Raw genomic sequence first — 26964 nt, 5'->3', positions numbered from 1 at the left:
ATGTCAATGAAATTTTACGTTCATTATCGTGACAGACGGCAAGTCAGATAGCTACCTGGTGGGTAGGAGAGTTTTGTCTGTTCGGCTTCTTGAGGTTGTTGTGCTTCATGCATTTCTTTCAAATGAACAAACTGGGTTAAAGTGTCGCTGAAGAGACACTTCCGCCATTTATCGTCAACGAAAATTCATCCAATGTTGTTGAAAGTTTCTACGTAGTCAGCTACTTCATTTAAGAAATGGAGAGAGTTTTTAGGTGGCTACACTTTTATTGAATATGATTCGCATGAAAACGTTCTGAAACTTCCAGAACAGAGGAACGTTGTGTGAAACAGCTGAACTGTAGTTATACCAAAGGAGATAGTAAGGTATGTTTATGTGAAGCATTAATCATGAAAACATTTCTCTCAAAATGAGTGCTCGATACATTGCAAGTTGAACAAAAGAAAATGTGACAGTAAATTACATAGTAATTTTTGAACCATATTAGACATAATACTGCTGATTTTGTGTGCCACTTCGTTACTGCAGATAAAAGGTTGGTTAATTACATCATGTCGTAGAGTAGACAACAGTCTAAACAGTAACAGACACTCCACTGAAATTGGCAAAGTCGATGCGATATACAACTTTTCACGAATGTCCTTTGGGAACTAGAAAGCCCAGGGATATGCAGTACGATTTGTTTTAACATCTATCTTGCTTAACATATTTGGTAGCCTCTCATTGCCACTCATTCTGAGATCCAAGGAAGTATGTTGAGTGATTTGCTGTAGGTCATAAAGCTGGGCCAAAATGTAAACTGCTGCCCATTATAACTGTAGGCACCATCAAGGGGCAAGGCTGACTTGCTCACACATGTAGTTCAGAGCATCAAACAAAGTACAATAGAGAGGAGTATTGCCATATACGTTCTGTGTATAAGGAAAGATTACTTATCAGGTTTCTCGTTCCGAAATCGCATTTGGGTGTTTGTTGTCTGTGAGAGTCCGCTTCAGCAGCTGAGTGACGAGCTGTTGGATGTAAACTATGGGAAAGTGTAGTTCGACAACACCAATCTAACGCTAAATCCTCCCTGCAGAAAGTGTATGTTACAGACCCACACAGATTAATTTGTGCAGATAATAAGGCAGTCTGGTAGTGGATAAGGAAGAAATTCGCTTTAATTGCCAGAATGAGCCCTGCTACAATCGACTTTAACATTATTTTAGAACCTGATTGCCTCATATTCCCAGGGACAAAACCCCGGTCGTATGCTTGGCACGTGGCTCATTTCACTTACCAGTCGCCGGCCGTGATGGCCGAGCTGTTCTAGGCGCTTCAGTCTGGAACTGCGCGACCGCTACGGTTGCAGGTTCAAATCCTGCCTCGGACATGGATGTGTGTGATGTCCTTAGGTTAGTTAGGTTTAAGTAGTTCTAAGTTCTAGGGGACTGATGACCTCAGTGCTCAGAGCCATTGGAACCATTTGAACTTACCAGTTGATTACCACTACTCCGGAAGTATTAGAGTACCAATCCTATCTGCAACAGCAACATTGTATCATACGACAAAGGTGCGCCAAAAAATATGTTGAACGGTTTCACAAATATTTAATCACCTCTCTTGGTTTGCATTGACGAAAAATACAAGCTGAAATTCAATGAGGCCTGACGACACTCTTGGAGTGTCAATGGTCGGCTTTTATTGCTCCAGAGCGAATATCAAAATCGCGAAGATGGAACGGCTTTTATTAATTTTATTTTTTTCCGTGTTCCACATGGAGAAATTTAATTCTCTGAATTAAGATTAATAACGGAAATTGAGAGAAGGAAAGAGAGAAAAAGCACTCTAAAGGAAACAGCGTGAGGAAAAAAACATGAAAAGAGGAGCTGAATGGTCAGCATAGACTGTTACTATGTGGAGGACCGCGGTTCGTTTCCTGATATTGCCAACGATTTTTCCTTGGTGGGAGGACTGGTACAGGGTGCACTCTGTCTCGTGATGCCAGCTGAGCAGTTACTTGTATAAGAAGCAGCGGCTTGAAGGCTTGGTGAAACGGCAATATGGCTGACCACATACCCTTCCATACAGCATCTATATGACGTAGAGTGGCGGAGAATGACCCAGAGCTCGTCTGATATTCCTTGGGACTTCAGGGCGTAGTCGAGAAGCTCGGTCTTTTTTGTGTGAGAAGACGGTTTTTTGTGTAAGAAGGAGAAACTCTACCAGCACGTTTCGTTACTCGACACGGCATGTTTGTATTCCACAGGGATATTGCTTGTCGCGTTGGTGGGGATCCTACCTCTCTCATACGAATATGGAACAGATGCGTTCAGGAATGCCATGCTCAACGACATATAGGATTTCATGCGCCCCATGTGACTAGTGCTCGAGAGGACAGTCATCTTGTGCACTCAACCGTGCAGGATCGTACAGCCACGTCAGGTAACTGGAATCAGCATATGACTTCGTTTGCAGTAAAGACAAACATACACAAGGTGCACCAAAGACTGTCACCACACTGACGACAATGGGAGATATCCACGACTTGACCACAGAGAGAGCCGCTCCGCCAGTAGAGCGCCCAACGACGGCACAAGGCACAGCTCTAGTACCATATCGTCTTGCTTTCGTTATAGTCATACGGGATGAGAAGTCGTGTGTGACGGTGTGATATGCAACTGGGTATACGGCATGGTGACCTGTGATTCGCACAGCAGGCAATCTGAACATCAGGTGTTACATTTCTGACGTATTGAGGCCGGCAGCTGTACCGTAACTTCGAGGTCTCTGTGAGTAGTCTTTCACCAAGATAATGCAAGCCCGAATGTTTGTCGTGGTTTTTATGACCTTCCTTGGATATAGATGGTGCTGCAAAGTAGCAGCTACATCTCTCACTGATTGAAAACATCTGCTCATTATTTGACGAGAGGGTGGCAGTCTCTGTCTCGCCAACCACAACTGATAAACTTCGGAGTAGAGCTGAGGAAGCATGATATGCCGTACTCCTGTGGGCTGCAGATTCCTCGACAAGCGCCATAGCGTTGTGGGGTTTCGAGTGCCGTAAATAGGTCAGGAGTCCATTCCACGCAGGAGGCGGCTACACGATTAGCAAGGGCTGTGTGGCGTGGACTGGGTAATTTTTTAGGTTAGAGGTTCTCGCAGAAACACAAAAAGGCTTTAGTCCCAAAGAGGACACAGGAAGAACGTAGCTCTAAGAACCATACGTATAGCAGTTGTAAATTGTCGTAGCTGTGTTGCTAAAGTACCAGAGCTCCAAGTGGTAATAGAAAGCACTGTTGCTTAAATCTCTATAGATACTGAAAGCTGGCTAAAGCCGACAGGAAGTTCAACCGAAATGTTTTCGAAGGATCTAATGGTGTTTAGAAAGGATAGGTTAAACACAGTTGGCGGTGGCGTTTGTGTTGCTGTTAGAAGTAGTTTATCTTTTAACGAAATTGTAGTAGATCATTCCTGTGAACTAGTATGGGAAGAGGTCATTCTTGGCAACCGGAATAAAATAATAATTCGGAAATTTGTGGTAAGGTCTTGTGGGACCAAACTGTTGAGGTAATCGAACCCTAAGCTTACACACCACTTAATCTAATTTAAACGAACTTACGCTAAGGACAACACACACACCAGTGCCCGAGGGAGGACGCGACCCACCTACAAGGAGAGCTGCGCGAACCACGGCAAGGCGCCCTAACCGCGCGACTACCCCGCGTGGCAATAAATTAATAATTGGATTCTTTTACCGATCTCACCACTCAGTTGATATAATTGCTGAGAGATTAAAAGAAAACTTGAGACTAATTTCAAACACCTACCGGACTCACACAACTATAACTGGTGGTCACTTCAGTTTACGCTCAATATATTGGCGAAAATATATGTTTAAATACGGAGGTACACATAAAATATCGTCCGAAATTGTGCTAAACGCATTCCTTCACAATTATTTCAAGCAATTAGTTCATGGATCCACTCAAATGGTAAGGGTTTGTAAAAACAAGCTTGGCCTCTTAGCAACAAATAATCCTGAGCTAATAACGAGCATCAAAACGGGTACAGAGATTAGTGAACATAGGGCTGTCGTAGTGAGACTACTCAAAAAAGCATATAAAAATTCGCTTGACGTCTTCCTAAGAGATAATCTCAACTCCCACCCATCCACATCAACATCCACATGGTTACTCTGCAATTCACACTTAAGTATCTGGCAGAGGGTTCATCGAACCATTTTCATACTACTTCTCTACCATTCCACTCTCGAATGGCGCATGGGAAAAAGGAACACCTAAATCGTTCCGTTCGAGCTCCGATTTCTCTTATTTCATTATGATAATCATTTCTCCATTTATTTATCGTATACCCAAAATTTATCGGATTTCTTTTAGTACCCATGATGATGACCTCACACTTTTCTTTTTTTAGTGCTAATTGCCACATTTCGCACCATACAGAAATTTCCTCTAGATCATTTTGTAATTGGAGTTGATCGTCTGAGAATTTAACTAGACGGTAAATCACAGCGTCATCTGCAAACAATCTAAGGGGGCTGCTCATATTATCACCTAGATCATTTATATAAATCAGGAACAGCGGAGGGCTTATGACACTACCTCGCGGAACGCCAGATATTACTTGTGTTCTACTCGATGATTTTTATTTACCGTCTATCACTACGAACTGTGACCTCTCTGAGAGGAAATCACGAATCCAGTCACACGACTGAGACGATACTCCATATGCACGCAATTTTATTAATAGTGGCTTGCGAGGAACGGTGTCAAAAGCCTTCTGGAAATCTAGGAATCTGAGATCCCTTGTCGACAGCACTCATTACTTCATGGGAATAAAGAGTTAGTTTTGTAGCACGAGAACTATATTTTCTGAATCCGTGTTGGTTATGTATCAATACGTCATTTTCTTCGAGGTGATTCATAATGTTCGAGTGGAGTATATGCTCCAAAATCCTACTGCATATTGAGGTCAGTGATATTGGGCTGTAATTCAATGTGTTACTTCTATTTCCTTTCTTGAACATTTGTGTGATCTGTACTACTTTCCAGTCTTTAGGAACGGACCTTTCGTCAAGTGAGCGGTTGTATATGATTGCTAAGAAAGGCGCTATTGAGTCTGCATACTATGAAAGGAACCTGATTGGTATAGTATACCATCTGGACCTGAAGACTTCCATTTATTTAGTAATTTGAGTTGTTTCGCAGCACCTAAGATATCTGCTTTTATGTCACTCATGCTTACTGCTGTTCTGGTTTCGAATTTTGGAATATTTACTTCGTCTTCTTTCGTGAAAGAATTTCGGAAAACTGTATTTAATAGCTCCGCTTTAGTGGCACTATCTTCGGTAACACTTCCATCGCTAGTGACGGTATTGACTGTTTTTTGCCACTGGTGTACTTTACATACGACCGGAAACTCTCTGGGTTTTCTACCATACTTTGGGACAATATTTCACTGTGGAAACTATTAAAAGCATCTCGCATTGATGTTCGCACTAAATTTCGAGCTTCCGTAAAACTCAGCCAGTCTTGGGGATTTCGCGTTCTTCTGAATTTGGCATGCTTTTTTCGTTGCTTCTGCAACAGTGTTCTGACTTGTTTTGGGTACCATGGTGGATCAGTCCCGTCTCTTATTAACTTATGCGGTATCAATCTATGTATTGCTGTCGATGCTGTATCTTTGAATTTGAGCCATATCTGGTCTACACTTACATAATTAGCTTGGAAGAAATGGAGATTCTCTCTTAGGAAGGCACCAAGCGAATTCTAATCTGTTGTTTCAAACAGATACACCCTTACCTCATATTAGTGGTTTTGGTTGATATAGTTTTGAGCCTCGCTACAATGACCTTGTGTTCACTAATCCCTGTATCCGTCATGACGCTCTCTATTAGATCAGGATTATTAGCGGGTAAGAGGTCAAGTGTGTTTTCGCAACCATTTGGAATTCGTGTGGGCTCATGAACTAATTGTTCAAAGTAATTCTCAGAGAAAGGATATAGTACAATTTCGGAAGATGTTTTCTGTCTACCACGGGCTTTGAACATGTATTTTCGCCAACAAATCGAGGGTAGATTGAAGTCTCCACCAATTATAACTGTATGAGTGGCTTACTTATTTGTAATGAGATTCAAGTTTTCTTTGAAGCGTTCACCTATTATATCATCTGAGTCGGGGGTCAGTAGAAGGAGCGAATTATTATTTTGTTACGGCTGTTGAGTGTAACCTCTACTCATAGTAATTCGCAGGAACTATCTATTTCAACTTCACTACAAAATGGCTCTGAGCACTATGCGACTCAACATCTTAGGTCATAAGTCCCCTAGAACTTAGAACTACTTAAACCTAATTAACCTAAGGACATAACAAACATTCATGCCCGAGGCAGGATTCGAACCTGCGACCGTAGCAGTCCCGCGGTTCCGGACTGCAGCGCCAGAACCGCACGGCCACCACGGCCGGAAACTTCACTACAAGATAAACTACTACCAACAGACACAAACACACCACCCCCTACTTTATTTAATCTATCCTTTCTGAACACGGTTTGCACCTCTGTAAAAATTTCGGCAGAATTTATTTCCGGATTTAGCCAACTTTCTGTTCCTATAACGATTTCAGCTTCAGTGCATTCTATCAGCGCTTGAAGCTCTGGTACTTTTCCAACACGGCTACGGCAATTTACAACTACAATACTGACTGTTGCTTGGTCGAGTCTCGTCGTTTCTTTGCCCTGTACCGTTTGAGACTGGAGCCCTTTTTGATCTTTCCCAGTACTGTCTAACCTAAAAAACCACCCAGTCCACGCCACACAGCCCCTGCTACCCGTGTAGCCGCCTCCTGTGTTTCGTGAACACCTGACCTATTTAGCGGAACCCGAAACCCCACCACCCTATGGCGCAAGCCAAGGAATCTGCAGCCTACGCTGTCACATAACCGTCTGAGCCTCTGATTCAGACACTCTACTCGGCTCTGTACCATGGATCCTCAGTCGGTCCTGTCGACGATGCTGCCTTCATCTCGCTAGCAAAACTGGCAGTCTTCATCAACTCAGATAGCCGCAAGAAACCAGTGACAATCTCTTCCGATCCATAGCGACACACATCATTAGTGCCGAGATGAGCCACCACCTGCAGTTGGCTGCACCCTGTACCCTTCATGGCATCCGGAAGGAACCTTTCCACATCATGGATAACTCCCCCCGGTATGCACACGGAGTGCACATTGGCTTTCTTCCCGTCCTTAGCTGCCATATCCCTAAGGGGCTCCATCACCTGCCTAGAATTGGAGCTCCCAATGACAAGAAATCCCACCCTCTGCGCTTGTCCGGACCTCTCAGGAAGACCGGCGGCCTTTGCTGGCTCAGAAGTACTTTCAGCAGTGGGCAGCACCTCAAACCTGCTACGGAGGCGTAAGGGTACAGCATTGCGGCCAGCAACAACTGTCGCCTTCTGCCCGGGGATTCGCGACCCCGCCACTGTTCGCCAATCACCGTCAGGCAAGTGTCGACCGACAGGGATACCCGAATCCGAGGGCACAGTGGCATCAGAGATCCTAGACGATGCTACAGGTTCCAGAGGAGAAAAGCGATTCTTCCAGATTAACAATGTAAGCGTGGACCAAATCTGGCTTGAATTAAAAAAAATGATATTGACAACAACTGAGAGCTTTATACCAAATAAATTAACAAACGACGGAGCTGATCCTCCATGATACACGAAACACGTCAGAACACTATCGGAGAAACAACGAAAGAAACATGCCAAATTTAAACCAACGTAAAATCCCCAAGATTGCTGAGCTTCTACAGATCCTCGAAATTTATCGCTGACTTAAGTGCGAGGTGCTCATGACAGTTTCCAGAACGAAATTTTGTCTCGAAACCTGGCAGAAAATTTATAGCGATTCTTGTCGAATGTAAAGTATGCTAGCGCCAAGACACAGTCAACGCCCACTCTGCGCGATAGCAATGTAAATACTATCGATTACAGATCTGCTAAAGCAGAAATACTGAACACAGCCTTCCGAAGTCCACAGAATACGATATAAATATTGCAGAATTCGAATCAAGAACGGCTATAAACATGGGTAACTTACGAACGGATATCTTCGGAGTAGTGAAGCAACGTAAATCACTTAATCAAAACAAGTCTTCCGGACCAGATTGTATACCATTTACGTTCCTTTCAGAGTACGCTGATGTAATAGCTGCATACTTAACAACCAGACACAACCTTTCGCTCGACGAAACATCCGTATCCAAACACAGGAAAGTTGCACAGGTTACACCAATATTCAAGAAAGGCAATAAGAGTAATCCACCAAATTACAGGCCCATATCATAAACGGCGACATGCAGCAGGATACTGGAACAAACACTGTGTTCGAACATTATGAATTACCTCGAAGAGAACACATAGTCAATATGGATTTAGAAAACATCATTCTTGTGAAACACTGATTTATCGTGTGACCGAAGTTTATCGAATTCCTTCCAGCAAGCATGTGGATGACCTTACTCTTTTCACTATTTGCACCATTATTTTTGCACCATAAAGAAAAGCTTACTTAAATCGTTTTGCAACTGGTTTTGATATTCTGTGGCTTTACTAGACGATAAAAGGCAGCATCACCTGTAAACAACCTAAGATGGATGCTCAGATTGTCTTGTAAATCGTTTATACAGATAAGGAAAAACAGAGGGTCTATGGCACTACCTTCTGGAACGTCAGAAATTAAGAAAAGTTCAAATGTGGGTGAAATCTTATGGGACTTAACTGCTTAGGTCAACAGTCCCTAAGCCTACACACTACTTAACCTAAATTATCCTAAGGACAAACACACACACCCATGCCCGAGGGAAGAGCCAGATGCAGCTGCCTGCCCTGTTTCAGAAGATGATTCTCAGCCTTCAAGGTCCGGGCAATCACAGAGGGTGGGCTTATTGGTAGTTGGGAGCTCCAATGTTAGGCGCGGAATGGGGCCCCTTAGGGATATGGCGGCTAAGGAGGGGAAGAAATCCAGTGTGCACTCCTTGTGCATTCCGGGTGGAGTCATTCCTGATGTGGAAAGGGTCCTTCCGGATGCCATGAAGAGCACAGGGTGCAACCAGCTGCAGGTGCTGACACATGTCGACACTAATGACGTGTGTCGCTTTGGATCTGAGGAAATTCTCTCTGGATTCCAGCGGATATCTGATTTGGTAAAGGCTGCCGGTCTTGCTTACGAGATGAAGGCAGAGCTCACCATCTGCAGCATCGTCGACAGAACAGACTGCGGACCTTTGGTGCAGACCCGGGTGGAGGGTCTGAATCAGAGGCTCAGACGGTTTTGCGATCGTGTTGGCTGCAGATTCCTTGACTTGCGCCATAGGGTGGTGGGGTTTCGGGTTCCGCTGAATAGGTCAGGAGTCCACTATATTCAGCTGGCGGCTACACGGGTAGCGGAGGCTGTGTGGCGTGGACTGGGCTGTTTTTTATGTTAGAAGGTCTCGGGAAAGTACGGGGTGGGCTGTAATCTCAAAGGGTGCTTGGCAAATACAGAACGTGCTTGGAACAAGGAACAGTCGGATTTGTAGTTGTAAATTCTTGTAGTTGTGCTGGGAAAGTCCCTGAGCTTCAAGCGCTAATAGAAAGCACAGAAGCTGAAATCGTTATAGGTACAGAAAGCTGGCTAAAGCCTGAAATAAGTTCTGCAGAAATTTTTACGAAGTCTTAGACGGTGTTCAGGATAGATAGATTAGGCAGAATTGGTGGTGGAGTGTTTGTGTCTGTCAGTAGTGGTTTATCTTGTAGTGAAGTCGAAGTAGATACTCCGTGCGAATTGGTATGGGTGGAGGTTGTACTTAACAGCCGAACTAAGTTAATAATTGGCTCCTTCTACCGACCCCCAGACTCTGATGATATAGTTGCTGAACAGTTCAGAGAAAATTTGAGTCTCGTAACAAATAAATACCCCACTCATAGGGTTATAGTTGGTGGGGACGTCAACCTTCCCTCGATATGTTGGCAAAAATACTTGTTCATAACCGGTGGTAGGCAGAAAAAATCTTCCGAGATTGTCCTAAATGCTTTCTCCGAAAATTATTTCGAGCAGTTAGTCCACGAACCCACGCGAATTGTAAATGGTTGCGAAAACATACTTGACCTCTTAGCCACAAACAATCCAGAGCTGATAGAGAGCATCATGACTGATACAGGTATTAGTGATCACAAGGTCGTTGTAGCTAGGCTCAATACCGTTTCTTCCAAATCCACCAGAAACAAACGCAAAATAATTTTATTTAAAAAAGCGGATAAAGTGTCACTAGAAGCCTTCCTAAGAGACAATCTCCATTCCTTCCGAACTGACTTTGCAAATGTGGACGAGATGTGGCTCAAATTCAAAGATATAGTAGCAACAGCAATTGAGAGATTCATACCTCATAAATTGGTAAGAGATGGAACTGATCCCCCGTGGTACACAAAACAGGTCCGAACGCTGTTGCAGAGGCTACGGAAAAAACATGCGAAGTTCAGAAGAACGCGAAATCCCGAAGATTGGCTAAAATTTACAGACGCACGAAATTTGGCACGGACTTCAATGCGCGATGCCTTTAATAGGTTCCACAACGAAACATTGTCTCGAAATTTGGTAGAAAACCCAAAGATATTCTGGCCGTATGTAAAGTACACAAGCGGCAAGACGCAGTCAATACCTTCGCTGCGCAGTGCCAATGGTACTGTTTCCGACGACTGTGCCACAAAAGCGGAGTTATTGAACGCAGTTTTCCGAAATTCCTTCATCAGGGAAGACGAATGGAATATTCCAGAATTTGAAACACGAACAGCTGCTAGCATGAGTTTCTTAGAAGTAGATACCTTAGGGGTTGCGAAGCAACTCAAATCGCTTGATAAGGGCAAGTCTTCAGGTCCAGATTGCATACCGATTAGGTTCCTTTCAGATTACACTGATACAATAGCTCCCTACTTAGCACTCATATACAACCGCTCGCTCACCGATAGATCTGTACCTACAGATTGGAAAATTGCGCAGGTCGCACCAGTGTTTAAGAAGGGTAGTAGGAATAATCTATCGAACTACAGACTTATATCATTGACGTCGGTTTGCAGTAGAGTTTTGGAACATATACTGTATTCAAACATTAAGAATCACCTCGAAGGGAACGATCTATTTATACGTAATCAGCATGGTTTCAGAAAACATCGCTCTTGTGCAACGCAGCTAGCTAATTATTCGCACGAAGTAATGGCCGCTATCGACAGTGTATCTCAAGTTGATTCCGTATTTCTAGATTTCCGGAAAGCTTTTGACACCGTTCCTCAGAAGCGACTTCTAATTAAGCTGCGGGCATATGGGGTATCGTCTCAGTTCTGCGACTGGATTCGTGATTTCCCGTCAGAAAGGTCGCAGTTCGTAATAATAGACGGCAAATCATCGAGTAAAACTGAAGCGATGTCAGGTGGTCCCCAGGGAAGCGTCCTGGGACCTCTGCTGTTCCTGATCTATATAAATGACCTGGGTGACAATCTGAGCAGTTCTCTTAGGTTGTTCGCAGATGATGCTGTAATTTACCGTCTAGTAAGGTCATCCGAAGACCAGTATCACTTGCAAAGCGATTTAGAAAAGATTGCTGTATGGTGTGGCAGGTGGCAGTTGATGCTAAATAACGAAAAGTGTGAGGTGATCCACATGAGTTCCAAAAGAAATCCGTTGGAATTCGATTACTCGACAAATAGTACAGTCCTCAAGGCTGTCAATTCAACTAAGTACCTAAGTGTTAAAATTACGAACAATTTCAGTTGGAAAGACGACATAGATAATATTGTGGGGAAGGCGAGCCAATGATTGCGTTTCATTGGCAGGACGCTTAGAAGATGCACTAAGTCCACTAAGGAGGCAGCTTACACTACACTCGTTCGTCCTCTGTTAGAATATTGCTGCGCGGTGTGGGGCCCTTACCAGGTCGGATTGACGGAAGACATCGAAAGGGTGCAAAAAAGGGCAGCTCGTTTTGTATTATCACGTAATAGGGGAGAGAGTGTGGCAGATATGATACGCGAATTGGGATGGATGTCATTAAAGCAAAGACGTTTTTCGTCGCGGCGAGATCTATTTACGAAATTTCAGTCACCAACTCTCTCTTCCGAATGCGAAATTATTTTGTTGAGCCCAACCTACATAGGTAGGAATGATCATTAAAATAAAATAAGAGAAATCAGAGCTCGAAGAGAAAGGTTTAGGTGTTCGTTTTTCCCGCGCGCTCTTCGGGAGGGAAATGGTAGAGAGATAGTATGATTGTGGTTCGATGAACCCTCTGCCAAGCACTTAAATGTGAATTGCAGGGTGGTCATGTAGATGTAGAGGACTTGAACCTCCGCCAAAATTCACTTCTGTTTTACCCAATGGCGTTCTGTCAAATACTAGTAACTATGACATCTCTCAGAGGAAATCAGGAATCTAGTAGCATAACTGAGACGATATTTCACAATCACGCAATTTCACTACACGCCGATTGTGTGACACAGTGTCAAAAGCCTTCTGGAAATCTAGAAATAAATGCCTAAGAATTACAATTACGAACTACTTAAACTGGCGAGAACGCATAGAAAATGGGAAGGTGAACTAAAGACTTTGTTTCATTGGCAGAATACTTAGAAGATACAACAGATCAACTAAAGAATCTGCCAGCTCTTCGCTTGTCCGTCTTCTGTGGAGTACTGCTGCACAGCGTAAATCCTTACCAGATAGAATAAGTCGTGTACATCGAGAATGTTCAAAGAAGAACAGCACGTTTTGTATTATCGAGAAATAGGGGAGAGAGTGTCACTGATATGATACAGGGTTTGGGATCAACACCATTAAAATTAAGGGGTTTCTCGCTGCAGCGGGGTATTGTAACGAAATTTAAATCACGAAATTTGTCCTCAGAATGGGATACATTTTTTTGACGCCGACATAAATAGGGAGAAACGATCATCGTAATAAAGAAAGAGAAATCAGAGCTCGCACGGAAAGATATAGGTGTTCGTTTCTTCCGCACACTGTTCGAGCGTGGAATAACAGAGAATTATTGTGAAGGTGATGTATGAATGCAGAGTCTCGTGGCGATAACATTGAATAAAATGTTCTCGGGTTTGCAACCGCGTCAATTGCTTAAAACTACACGAGCTTTCGGCCAAGCTCTCCTTGGCCATTGTAAACTGGTATGACTGCCAGTGGGCTGTTGGTGCGCCGTTATATACGCTACTGCCGGCTGTGACGTCAGTGGTGTCCATGACATTGCCATATATGGGCATGTTTTGAATGGGCACAGAGCCACAGAATGGCAGCAAACCAAGAATTTTTTTCCTGCTCTTCGTCGGTGGTCTTATTCTAATATTTCCCAGAAATCACGTCTTTCACTTGATGGGCGTTGTAGCAGTTATGCGCTGCCCCATGGAGGTCGAAAAGGAAAATGCATTGCTCTTCCTGGACGTCCTTGTTCACAGTAAACGAAATGGGTGCCTTGACCACAGTGTCTACAGAAATTCCAGCCACACAGACCTGTACCTGCACGCCCCTAGCCATCATCATCCAGCACAGAAGCGCACAGTATTACAAACATTGGTGCATCGTGAAAGAGTAACATCAGACGACGATAACCTGCCCCATGAACTGAGCCACCTACGCAAGGTTTTCAAGAATAACTGCTACAACGTCCATCAAGTGAAAGAAGTGATTTCTGGGAAATATCAGAATAAGACAACCGACGAAGGGCAGTAAAAAAAAAACTTGCTTCGCTGCCATTCTGTGGCTCTGTGTCGGGCAACATAAGCCGCCTGTTGAAAAGACACAAGATCAAATCAATCTTCAGGCCTCCAACCAAAATCCGTCAATTACTGAGACCAATTAGAGACGCAGTAGGTCTCAGAACACCTGGAGTCTACGAAATACCTTGTGAGTGTGGCCAGAAGTACATCGGACAAACAGTGCGTACTGTGGAACAACGCAGGAAAGTACATGAGAGGTATTATCGCCTACGCTATCCAGAGAAATCTGCGTTAGCTGAGCATGCGTTAGAAATCGGTCACCACATAAAATTTGACGATACCTCTGTAGTGGCTCGCACTAACGGCTTCTGGGACAGTTTAATAAAGGAAGCTATTGAAATAAAAATTACCGCAAACACCCTGAATAGAGACGGTGGCTTGCAGGTCAGCGCTGCGTGGGATCCAGCGATGGCGAGGTTGAAGAGGTCACATCGAACGCCGACTCAAAACATGCCCATATATGGCAATGTCACGAGCACCAGTGACGTCACAGCCGGCAGCTAGCATATATAAGGGCGCATCAACAGCCCACTGGCAGTCATACCACTTGTCAATGGCCAAGGAGTGCTTGGTCGAAAGATCGTGTAGTTTTAAGCAGTTGACGTGGTTGGAAACCCGAGAACATTTTATTCATTGTGAAGGTTGTTCGATGAACCCTCTGCCAGAGACATAGATGTGATCTGTGGAGTAGCCATGTAGATGTACTTGTAGATGTAGATGTATCTGTGATTCGAGCACACTTGGACCCAATGCCCAGTATACTTTTGCTGCTGTTGGAGGCAGCAGGTCTGCATACTTAATTTCAAGCCCTGTTTGCTCCTATATCTCCCACAGATTTAATAGTGTATTCGTTCAGAAGTACTTGACACGCTTAACAAGTCAAATGTAGCCATCAACTGCCTTTTTTTAGTGTTTCAATTTTAGCTACCAGCAGTGTAGAAACTAGTGACGATCTCAGAATGGGGTTGAGGTTAACGAGGAGGATTGTGCCAACCTGTATGCAGAGCCGTACCCGTACGGCTGTCGGAAGAAGCGGAAGAAGCCGCCGTTGTGGTTGTTGAGGTAGTAGACGAGGCGGTCGCTATCCCTGGGGCAGGCGGGGTAGGCGGCGAAGCAGGGCCGCGGGTCGCCGCGAGCCGCCACGCCGGCGAGCGCGGCGCGACCCAGCACCAGCAGCGGCGAACTCTCCAGCGCCTCCGCGCCGTCCACGCGCAGGATCCTGCACAAAACAAACTCTTCTACCAAAAGCCCCCAGGAAACTATCACTCCACTGTTCTCGTTGTAGCGTATGTCTTGCAACGTACGCTTGGTTCGTATTCTTACTACGGGCACCGCGCAGCGATTCCAATGTCGATCCTGCGTATTTACTCCTTATGTCATCGATAGGAAGTGTGGTGGGTCATGAGGCGTCTGTGCCCGAAAAAATAACTAATTGTAACAGGATGCGTCACACCTGTGGCTGTCATGATGTACGTGGACTACTCGTTGAGCTTAGTAAAATGGCATGAGATGAAATAGAAAAAGACGTTCGTTATTCAAATGTTACAAGGAACAAACATTAAACGAGGAAGAAGAAATCACAAGTCGAAGAATGAAGTCCAAAGCAGAGTCTGACGAATCTAGCAACCCTAAGAGCACGTCGCAAGAACTAGTGGGAAATTTATAACAGCGTCGCTGAACTAATAAACGTACTGTGAAGGAACCGGAAGTAGTGTCTACTCGTAAGCTATCAGAGGTGATGGATACGGTCTCGGATATGGAGAGGAAGGAGGAAGTAGTTGCCTCTTGCGAAAAAAATGGTTCAAATGGCTCTGAGCATTATGGGACTTAACATCTGAGGTCATCAGTCCCGTAGAACTTAGAACTACTTAAACCTAACTAACCTAAGGGCATCACACACATCCATGCCAGAGGCAGGATTCGAACCTGTGATCGTAGCGGTCGCGCGGTTCCAGGCTGAAGCGCCTAGAACTGCTCGGCCACTCCGGCTGGCACCTCTTACGAGACATCGATTAAATTACAGTAGTGAAGCGAAAGCGTCCCATCATATAATGTGTTTAGTGCAAAGAATCTATGTTATCGGAAGGGGCAACAACACATAGAGAGTTTAAATGCCAGTTAAGGTGACAGAATCAGATCAAAAGCATACTTAAGTAGCCATTTCTACATCCGTACTTCGAGATGAGCTAAACAAAAATCATACGAAGAGCAAAAATGGCAGTTTTATCGGTGTGTCTTGTTTCACATTTACTTATGCAGTACACACTTTCTAACTTAAATCTGTCATGTTGGCAATAAATATGTTCCGATACACAAAACGTGCACTGACCACTGATGTGCCAAATCATTACGACCACTGCCCATCGTTACACTGGATGAAACCTGGTGATGTTGCGGGCCGGTGTCACGGAAAGGAAATCATATAGACGGAGCAGAACCGAATTGGGAGTCATTCTAGCGATCGTATGGGCTGCAAATAGTGAAATCCATTGACACAAGCGCATTTTATGAACTGCAGAACTGCAGTCTGTTATGGCCCGGCACCCAGGAAACAGCAGATCCGATACGGTCGGCTGTTGTTCTGGTGTCACCAGCAAATACGGAAAGTGACTGAACGGCGATCAAACCACGAATAGGTGAGAACGTGTTGGACATCCGCTTCTCATCACAGAACGTGGATATCGGTGGCTTGACCGCTCCGAATTGCCACCTCCTCTTCCCAAACAGGGTAATCTATCTCCCGCAACGGCAACCCAGATCACGGATTACGACAGCTGTCCGCGTTCGGCCCCTTCTTTCTGAACTCGAGTTTTCTTTCTATCACCTTTCCTCCGGTTTCACTTTCATACGCCTCCAGGGTCATACCTTGGCCACAGTTTCTTCTGGACCTATCACAAAGGCCAAAAGACTAAGTTCATCCTGAGGCCCTCCGCCATCAGATCTCTATTGTTGACGCGTTACAGGGCTGAGGAATGGTGAACACTGATGCCTCGATGGTAAATGGCCACGCTGGCTTCGCTTATGCTCACAGTGGACATACCGAACAGCACTCTCGCGCTCTTGAGCAAATCCGCTCCTGCACCGGTGAGTGTTTCCTATCTGTAGTGAGTCGTTAAGCAGCCTACAACGTATCGACCGTTGCTATCCTCGCCATCCTTTGGTAAAGGCTATCCAGGAGTCTGTTATGCTCTCGAACAACGTCTACGTTCGGTGAACTACACCTGGACCCCAGCCCATGTCAGAAATGAACTTGATGACAGGCTGCGAAACAAGGTACATGTAAACCAACTCTGAAGATGGATACTCCGCAAACTGACCTCATATTGGTATTAGGGCACAATTTCTGGATATGGAATACCGGATGGCACACCGTTAATACGTCAAATAAATCGCGTGTTATATAGGCGTCAATAAACGTGTGGAGGTCATCCATGCGAGACACTCGCAAGAACTCTATAGTCCTTTACCTGCTATGGTTCCACACATAGTCTTACATATTTTGTTCCTTCCCCAGATTCTTTTGCAGTATGGTTTTAATCCGAGACCTGTGTTACTAAGGACAAAGGGACAGATAACCTTGTAGTTTAGCCCCTTTAATCTCGAAACCACCGAACCAAAGAACTTGATCGAGTTTCCAGCTTCGCTGACGCATGTTTATTCCCCACTGGCGCTACAGGGCTCCGAGCTCTAGTTTGTAACATGGCGGTGTATTACGTAACTACGTCGGTGCTGAAAAATAAAACAGCGACCTATTCGAAGGGTTCGTCCACTAGTAGATCACTCTCTCCTACAGCACGACGATGCCAGACCACACACGAGCACTGTCACATCTGCGACAATCCAACACCTGTCATCCACCATCCTCCACACAGTCCCAATTTTACCCCATTCGATTTCCATCTCTGTCCAAAACATGAAGAACACTTTCGAAGATTTAACTTTCGTACTGATGAAGCGGTGCAAGCAGAGGTGACGTTGTGGCTCGGCCAACATAGTAAAACATTCTTGTATCAACAAACTGGGCCGGCCAGTGTGGCCGAGCGGTTCTAGGCGCTTCGGTCCGGAACCGCGCGACCGCTACGGTCGCAGGTTAGAATCCTGCCTCGGGTATGAATGTATGTGAAGTCCTTAGGTTAGTTGGATTTAAGTAGTTCTAAGTTCTAAGGGACTCATAACCTCAGATGTTAAGTCCCATAATGCTCAGAGCCATTAGAACCATTTTCTCAACAAACTGGTCTCTCGTCAGGAGAAATCTGTACGTCGCTAGGGCAACTGCATTGGGAAATAAATATACAGACATGAAGAATATTGAGAAACGAATATACAGACATGAAGAATAAATGTAAAATGTTTATAGCGTTAGTTTTATTTAAAAAGCTTGAAGAGTGTTCACATAAAAAGATTGGAGGCATTATTTTTCAGCACGCCTTGAATTATTGGATAACTGTGTATTCTGAAACGGTTTTTATGTTGCTGGGCACTCCTGTACTTTCTCAAGTCAGTTAGAATGATTTGCGGTGTTAGACTTAACGATATGCACTAATCAATCATCAATGAAATCTAGCACTGTTAGTCCCTCAAGTGATTTGAAATGAACGGAATGGATAAATCCAAACATAACTAAATTAATGACCCAGCAAATACCAAACACTAAAACAATACACTTGACCATTGTTCAGAGAGTTACACACTATTCTGAAATTTCGGTTTTCAGCTGGTTTAGGGAACCTCAACTTTGGAATATTCGTTTTATTTACTGTTTTATTTGTTTCCTTTAATCGTGTACATGAACTTCTAGTAGTGATTTAATGCCTTTCACCGTAATCTATATAACATGATAAATTCACTGACGGATTTAATTACTAAATAGCTATAGTGTAGACACTCCCCTAGAACACTATATGTAAAACAGATAAGAGAAATTACCCGAGGAACTAAATTAGTAGTACGGAAACAGTACACAATCTTTATTAGCGAGTCATAGCTGACGAATAGTGAGGAAATACGCCAGTTGGATTTGCTAAACAAGCTAAAACATAAAACTTACTTTACAAATGCTACCATTATCAACTACATGAGTTTATCAAAAGTATGATCGACAAACTAACCCTGCACGAACGTACTGCGATTAAAAACTTTCATATATACCCGTCGTGTAGGAAAGGTAATTTTTACAGTGAATGTATACTTGTGGATGTGGCGACCTCGGTAGCGAAGGACAGCAGCACCATTATTCTAGTTCATTAAAGAACTCACGCTAGCAGGAAGTCAGCGTTGACGAAAGGCAGCTGTTGCGCCGAGCGCGATCCTGCGGCGAACTCACACACCAGCCGTGGGACGCAGCGCAGGTCGTCGTTGCGGACGATCGAGTCCAGGGCCTCCATCAGCAGCGGCCTGCAACGTCACACACTATCTTTACTTGCTAGTCAGAATTATGTGAGGAAACCCAGTTTTATTCGCAAAATAAATAAAATTTATTTTGAACTAATTACCATCGATTAATGTTTCTCGGTAACACCGCTGCCCCTAACCACACTTTTTCTATTCAGTTAAATTGTTGCTACTCCAGCACTTTATTGTTTGACAGAAATATCATAGAACCACTTTCAGACTATTTCTTAACCCTTCCACTTAGCACATAAGAAAAAATAACGCCTTATCTTGTCTTGAGCCCTCTGATTTTTCTTAATCTGTTACAACGGCCATTTCTCGACGTGAAGGTCTTGAAAATATTTTCGCTCTCGGAGGAGAAAGTTGTTAATTGAAACTTCGCGAAGAGATTTCGCAGCGATAAGAAATTGCTTTAAAAATGGCTCTGAGCACTATGGGACTTAACATCTGTGGTCATCAGTCCCCTAGAACTTAGAAATAATTAAACCTAACTAACCTAAGGACATCACACACATCCACGCCCGAGGCAGGATTCGAACCTGCGACCGTAGCAGTCGCGCGGGTCCGGACTGAGCGCCTGAACCGCTTTTTTTTTTTTGACGCTACCACTTTTTTTTATGTTTCCCAATCGACTTTGTTATTCTGATTAAAAAACCCCCAGCTATCGGGAGGATTGTGAAAAACACTTCCTAAAAAATTGGAAAAGTAAGTCCTGTATTTCGTATGACTCCGTACAAGCTCGTGTTGTTCTTGTAAATACATCCAATAATCCATCACGGACTTAATATCGTACGAATACAAATATTTCGTCGCATGTGCAGCGATCCAATTGACCGCATATGTCTTTTGTTTGGGAAAAAAGGTCTTGTCCGCTAGAAAAAGTACATCCCATGTGATTTCTGTGTAGTTAGTGCGCCGAAGGAAGGCCAGTATTCGACGCGTCAGCATCCAGACGTCCCTCGCTGCGCCGCACACTAAACCATGTTCTTCCGTTGCTAACAGTCCACAGTTGGTGCAAAGAGGAGAATCGACCATATGAATTGTGTGTAATCGACCCCTGGTCACAAGTTTACGGTTTATAAGAATATACCACATCGATCTCGCTGCTGTTGACAGTAATGGAGTATGCACTGCACACCAAATGTGGTTACACGTTCTCGACGGGTATTTGAATTCCATTATATTGCGGCCATGGTGATCCATCAAGCATCTATAGATCTCCCGAGTCGTGGGTATTCTCGTCGAAGGTACTTTCAGACGAACATAACTGTAATCAACAAGAAATGAGGCAATGTGTGCAAGAGAAGGCGAAATATTGCCTATCGCAATAGGGGGTTCGTACGAAGGCGGAACAAGTACTTCTATCAGAGCTGACGTTATGGTATGCTTTCTTTGTTGCCAATTTCGTATCATCGCTCGCATGTAAAGCGCCAGAGCTTTGTTTCTCACGTTTGTGAGGTTGAGGCCACCGTTCCGGAACTGTAGCGTTAATGTATTATACTTGATCTTAAATAACATCCCAGTACTAACATAGTAACCAAAGGCAGCCATGAGTCGATCTGCAATACCCTTCGGTATTGGTAGGATCTGCGCTAAACTAGACCACCGCGGCCGCCAGAAACTGCTTCGTATTAATGACTGCCACACCAGCTTGCTTATCATATCTGCGACACAGTATGCCCTGTTTCGAGACAACAAAAAATAAACTGACAATCTTTGAACTTTTTCGCTGTTCTCTGTGAATCCTATACGGTAAGGCTCTCATGCCTAACAAAAATGCTCATGAGGAGGATGAAAAATCATATTATATCCGTTCTCTCTAGTAGATTTGTTGCATCTTCTTTGTGATCTGCCAATAAAACGCAGTCTTCCCCACAACAGTTTTTATATGATGGTTACCATTTAAGTTGTTTGTAATTGTCCCTAGATGTTTGGTTAAATCACCAACCATTACATTCGTGTGATTTATTGTTTAACCAAAATTTAACAGATTTCTTTCAGTACTCTTATGAACCACCTCACACGTTCTATTGCTTAGATTAAGTACCGATTTTCGATTCATGCAGATATATTGCCTAAATCATTTTGCAATTCGTTTGTACCTTCTGGAGACTTTACTGGACGGTAAGCGACACCATAATCTACAAACTATCTAAGAGTTCATATCACTTTGTCTCTTTAATAGTTTATACAGATTAAGAACAGCAGAGGGCTTATAACACCTTCTAGGAGAACACCCGGCATCAGTTCAGGAAATGTTTTCGCAGTTGCAAATATGGACAGTCATCAGCTGTATAATGGAATGACGACAGTGAAAATTTTTGCTGGACCGGAACTGGAACCCGGATTTAATGTTTATCGAAAGCGATCGGTCGCCTTACCATTTGGCTATCCGATTTCGAATCACGGCCATACCCAAACTCTCACATGTCTACATGTGCCTACAACCTATACTCGTACATCCATTATGTATATTCCCGTAGAGGATATACCTTTTTTTTTTAGTTATAAGTCGCTTGCATGGTGTCGGCGGATAAATAAGGTGTTGCCCTCTTTTCTGACAATAATCAGAGTTTAATTTTTCAAGAGCGGTTTTCTTTAAAGGAAAACCCTCTTCCATCATTCTTACTAAAGTTTTAAATGTTTTGTCCAGTGTGCATTTCGCTTTACGTCACACACAGCCACAGTTCGTTTATAATAAGCAAAGAATAATTTAGTAGCGAGTAGATTATGTATCTTTAGCTGATGCATTTGCTGATTCCAGTTTGCTTTCGAGAACGTCAGTACATCTGGCGTAAAATGGCATGCTGAGCATGAGGTTAAGTCACGTCTCTTTCAGGGCGGATCTCATTTTGCGTTCGTTTCGTAGTTAGGATTTTCCGGTTTTGCGCTCACTAACCAGATTAATTTAGAGCAGAGAAGGTAATGTGAGTAGTATTTTATTTTGCGAATATTTCAGTCACACATTGCATTTCATGTTACGTAACTTCCGTAACCTACCTCAGAATTGAGTTTCAGTTTCGTAGCTTTCACTGAGTACACAATTAGTTTATTACGGGTTAGTTAGATTCATTTCATTCTTTCAAATTCAGTATTTCACTAAGAATAAATTTTGTTTGACGACACTATTCACAAGCGCAATAAAGGGTCAACCAAAAGGTAGTATTGCACAGCATTTGGCTACGACATCTTAAGGACATGTTACGCGAGGAGAAAGTCTTTGAAAAAGAGTATCCTACATTTAATATGTAGGTAAATTAGATAGAAATGTCACAATTGCTCACATGTAGGTTTAGCAGGGTCACCTTTGAGTGCACGGAAAGGTCAATGTAACGTCAAGTACAATCACAGAAGAGTCACAAAAATAAGTGTAAGCATGCAATGAGACGTAAAATGGGTATAGTATCAATATGTGCTTAGTTTGAACGGAGTGGAATGGATTTGCGACACTATGATATTAATTTCTCTACATGCCCTGTAACCTGTAAACGGTACAAAACAACGAACTGACTCTATATCAGCAAGATGACCACTGGATTGCCAGAATCTTGTTCGCAGTGATACGGAATTAAGTTACACTTTAAAGTAAAAATACTTGGCCTCTCGACTTTCTACGTGTCCCCTAGATGAGAATGGACGAAAATTGCATATCGTTCCCTCTGTACAGGAGTAATTTTGGGCCAGATTAATTTCAAATGCAACGACTATCTAACAGTAAGTACTGGTGGTCACCAAGAAGGCGATGACCGTTTGGGAGGCTTCTTAGTTTGAAGAACGACGCCATGGGGGGAAGGATATCTAGTATAAACCCAACAGATCTAGAAAGTTCCCTCAGAACCCACTTGAAGACAAACATAGCTTTTTGTAGGGAGGGATTGGAATATGATATCTACTTCCAGAATGAGATTTTCACTCTGCAGCGGAGTGTGCGATGATATGAAACTTCATGGCAGATTAAAACTGTGTGCCAGACCGAGACTCGAAATCGGGACCTTTGCCTTTCGCGGGCAAGTGCTCTACCACTTTTTTTTTGTAATCTCATTTTGTTCTTTATTGTTCGATTCAATTGTTCGTGGCGGACGTCACCTGACGTCCATTGAAGTTCGTTTTTGATCCATTCACTCAGTTTTTTTTATTACAGAGGGCAGTTCACCCACTGACCGAACACGCTGAGCTACCGTGCCGGCATCCAAGCACGACTCACGCCGCGTCCTCACAGCTTTATTTCTGCTTGGTAGAGCACTTGCCCGCGAAAGGCCAAGGTCCCGAGTTCGAGTCTCGGTCTGGCACACAGTTTTAATCTGCCAGGAAGTTTCATGATATCTTCTGTTCGGAAGACGTAAATGATCCATGTTATCTATGCGATCGGAAGGCAACCGCCGGCCACTATCTGCATAGCACAGCCAGAGACTTCGTTCTGCAAGCTAGATAACACGCCATCAGGCCTCACTGACACCTGACACTCTTCATCGCTAGTATTTCCTTCTAGCACATGTCAGCCCTACACCGGGTATCTTGATAACGTTTCCTGTCTGCTTCTAATTCTTAAATGCTGAATAAGTTTCACTATTTGGGTTCCTCTCTACGCTATAATTGTAGTATGACCTTCCCACTTCATCAACATGCTCATGACAAACTTCGATTAATTGTCATTCAGACAGACTGCTTCATTTCTGCCTGTAACCAGGATCGAGTCAGATGGTCCGAAGGAATCACCCTCTCTGCGTTCCACTTGTTATACGAGGTGGTGGGCTGGAGAGGTGTACCGCTGCAAATTGACACAAGAGGACTGTAACAAATGTGGGCATGTCTGCGTTGACAATTCGACTACTGCTGGCCCATCGGTACGCTTGGGATTGCGCTGACTTTCGTTGTACGCGACACATGAAATCCTCGAAGTGTGAATGCGGTCTCTGACGTTCGAAACGACAGAATGAATTGACTTCGGACGAGCACCTCATACAGCCACCGCTGGAAACGTGCTACTCGCTACCATTGCAGTTAGCGTTGTTGAATGGATTAGTGCAATGATCTGAAGTGCCTATGCGTACATTACGTGATATAATCGCCTACAATTTGAGGCAAAGTGATGCAGCAGCCGTTAGGTTAGGAAACGTGTAGAGGAGAAGATACGGTAGTACATACGGGCAGTTTTGGGACTATTTGCGGTCACCTGCGGCGGGGAATGTACAAGCAGTCTTCTCATGTCTGATTCCTTAAACTGCACGTTCGCCTTACTTTTCACTCATCGAACGAATTTCGGATTTTTCTCGATCAATAACTTGTTCGTCACGGTGCTCCAGAAAGTACTGTTGGAGGTTTGTGTCGAGCAAACAAACTAGATGGAGGGTAATTTCTCATGAGTGTACTGGGTGCTGCCTGGCATCATGCTGCGAAGTTTCGCAGCACGTAGCCGCTTCACTTCACAGTGAATTCTCAAATCCAGAGATCATATACACACCAGTAAGCCTAATAATTTGTATGTTCATACGTGCTTAATATAAGATATAAAGGTCATTTCACTCACAAGAATTGTACTTCTTGTTGCTATATTCACAAACATTTATATCTTTTTTAAAATCGGAATTCAATGTAATGTATCAAAATGAGAAGAATAGCGAACATGTCGTATAATGTTCATTCACATGATTGATTTAGCTGATGACACTACATTCGAACATCTGATATTCGCTCCACTGTTTTCTAAAGCGGATAACTCATGTAAGATTGAATGCGCCACCATAACGTTTCGTTTTGATTACCTCAGTGAGCCATCACATATCCATTTTTCTTACTGCAAAACGACTTGTTATACTCTCACGAAAATGTTTAAAAGGTTCTTTTTGACGTAAGTTGTGCTGAGAGTTATGAGTTGGAATTATGAAGGGTCTTCAGTAAATAGTATCTCAGGGAGAAAGATCAGTATTCGAGACGTTTAGAGAAATAGTCACTTGAAGCAAGACAATACAGAATTCATGAATATTATTTTTATGTCTAGTGATGGGCAGTTTCTCTGATGAGAACGTTTGTGCTCCGAGTATCTTCTCCATCACGAAACCGCCCCGTTCAGTTCACAACTGCCTGTCGTTTTTTGCGACCGTGTGGCAGCTAACGATTGAAAGTGTTCAGGGAGAGGCATGAAGCAGTTATTTAGTGTGCTTCCTGTGCTTATTTAATTCTGGTGAAGCTTTGTTTACGAATAAGACACAAAATAAGCCGGCCGGAGTGGTCGAGCGGTTCTAGGCGCTACAGTCTGGAACCGCGCGACCACTACGTTCGCATGTTCGAATCCTGACTCGGCCATGGATGTGTGTGATGTCCTTAGGTTAGTTAGGTTTAAGTAATTCTAAATTCTAGGCGACTGATGACCTCAGAAGTTAAGTCCCATAGTGCTCAGATCCATTTGAACACAAAATAACCATCAGTTGCCACAGCACAATCCACGTGGTATATTCCAAGTTGTTTGGCTATCAGTGTGTTGTGCATCATAATTGGTGACAATCTCATAGATCTTGCCATTTCAGATTTACCGCATGAAAATACTGGAAATTCCTGGATTATGCTATAGCTGAACAAATAGAGGAAGCTTAATTTCCCACAGGAAATGCTATGCTCGTGCATTTCCAGCATGGGGCAATATTTGCATCCCACATTTGTGGGTAGTACCATTGATCTCCAGACTCCACAATGAACAGACGAGACAAACTGCAAGTTCGTATCAAAAATGGACACTGCATTAAAAGCGGCCGTAAATTTATAACAGCACTGATCATTTGCGTCGCTGTTAGAGATGGAAACGCATATCGCTTTCCCCTTGTTGGTGGAAATCCGCAGTATGAGGGAAACGACCGATAAAAACACAGTTTCTGATAATATGCTGTATTCAAGTCACAAGACTTACACAACTACAAAGATCATGCTTATGACGTTCTACGAAGACCCTCTGTTTACTGAGTTAAGATACACGCTAAATAACGTTTTGAACATCCGCATTGCATGTCCCTCCAAATAGCCGCAGCGTTATGATAACTGTGAAGTAGCCGTAATGAATGAAGTTTGACTTACCCGGCAAACTGCTGAGCTCGCGAGGAAGTGGCCATGAGGAGAAGCAGCGCCAGCTGCAGCCGCGAGAAGCGATCCGTGGCCGGCATCTCTGGACAAGCGGCGCAGACTGCCGCCGTCCGCACACCCATGTCACTCTTAACGGGGCTCCGCCGCTTTCTCCCGCCCCCATATACATTTCACCCGGCACTCCCTGTTCAGTCTCCTGGACCAACACTGCCGTGTTATTCGCGGACCGTGAGAAAAGGATCATCCTCTCAGCTGCAGTAATCCCCAGCTACTAGGCCCCGTACCATTGACATTACTCACTATACTTGCGTAAGTAGGACACGATTTAGCTGTTTGATCGACATTGATTGCTCAAAGTTTTCCTTATGCAGATTGTGTATGCAGGTATGTATGAGTGTGGGGGGGCGGGGGGGGGGGGAGAGGGGAGAGGAAGGGGTGTGAAGGGGGGGGGGCAAGATCGGGGATGGTGGCCGTAGGTGTATGTGTGTGTGTGTGTGTGTGTGTGTGTGTATGTGTGTGTGCGTGTGTGTGTGTGGGTGGGTGTGTGTCTGTGTAAGAAATAAAATAATTGTGACAAGTGCCGTTTCCCAGACGTGAACTCCCACGTTGTTGTTGAAGGTCAATAGTAACATTCTTGCCACCAACGTAGAAGTCGATCACTTACAGTACTGTTGTGTTGGCTGAAG

At 43.9% G+C, this 26964-nt stretch overlaps 1 protein-coding gene across 1 annotated transcript in view; it reads right to left on the bottom strand.

Annotated features, from left to right (window-relative positions):
- Nucleotides 1-26368, bottom strand: part of LOC126298427 (uncharacterized) — a 78915-nt gene extending 52547 nt beyond the window's left edge. The window contains exons 1-3 of the mRNA XM_049989755.1: nt 26273-26368; nt 19073-19210; nt 14811-15035 (exon numbers count right to left, since the gene is read on the bottom strand). Of these exons, the coding sequence (XP_049845712.1) occupies nt 14811-15035; nt 19073-19210; nt 26273-26358 (449 nt within the window). The 5' untranslated portion in view covers nt 26359-26368. The remainder of the gene's footprint in view (nt 1-14810; nt 15036-19072; nt 19211-26272) is intronic.
- Between the last annotated feature and the right edge of the window lie 596 nt (nt 26369-26964).

Source organism: Schistocerca gregaria, chromosome X (assembly GCF_023897955.1).
Source record: "Schistocerca gregaria isolate iqSchGreg1 chromosome X, iqSchGreg1.2, whole genome shotgun sequence".
Taxonomy (NCBI): domain Eukaryota; kingdom Metazoa; phylum Arthropoda; class Insecta; order Orthoptera; family Acrididae; genus Schistocerca; species Schistocerca gregaria.
The sequence above is the reverse complement of the archived record's forward strand: the minus strand, read 5'-3'. Positions and strand labels throughout refer to the sequence as shown.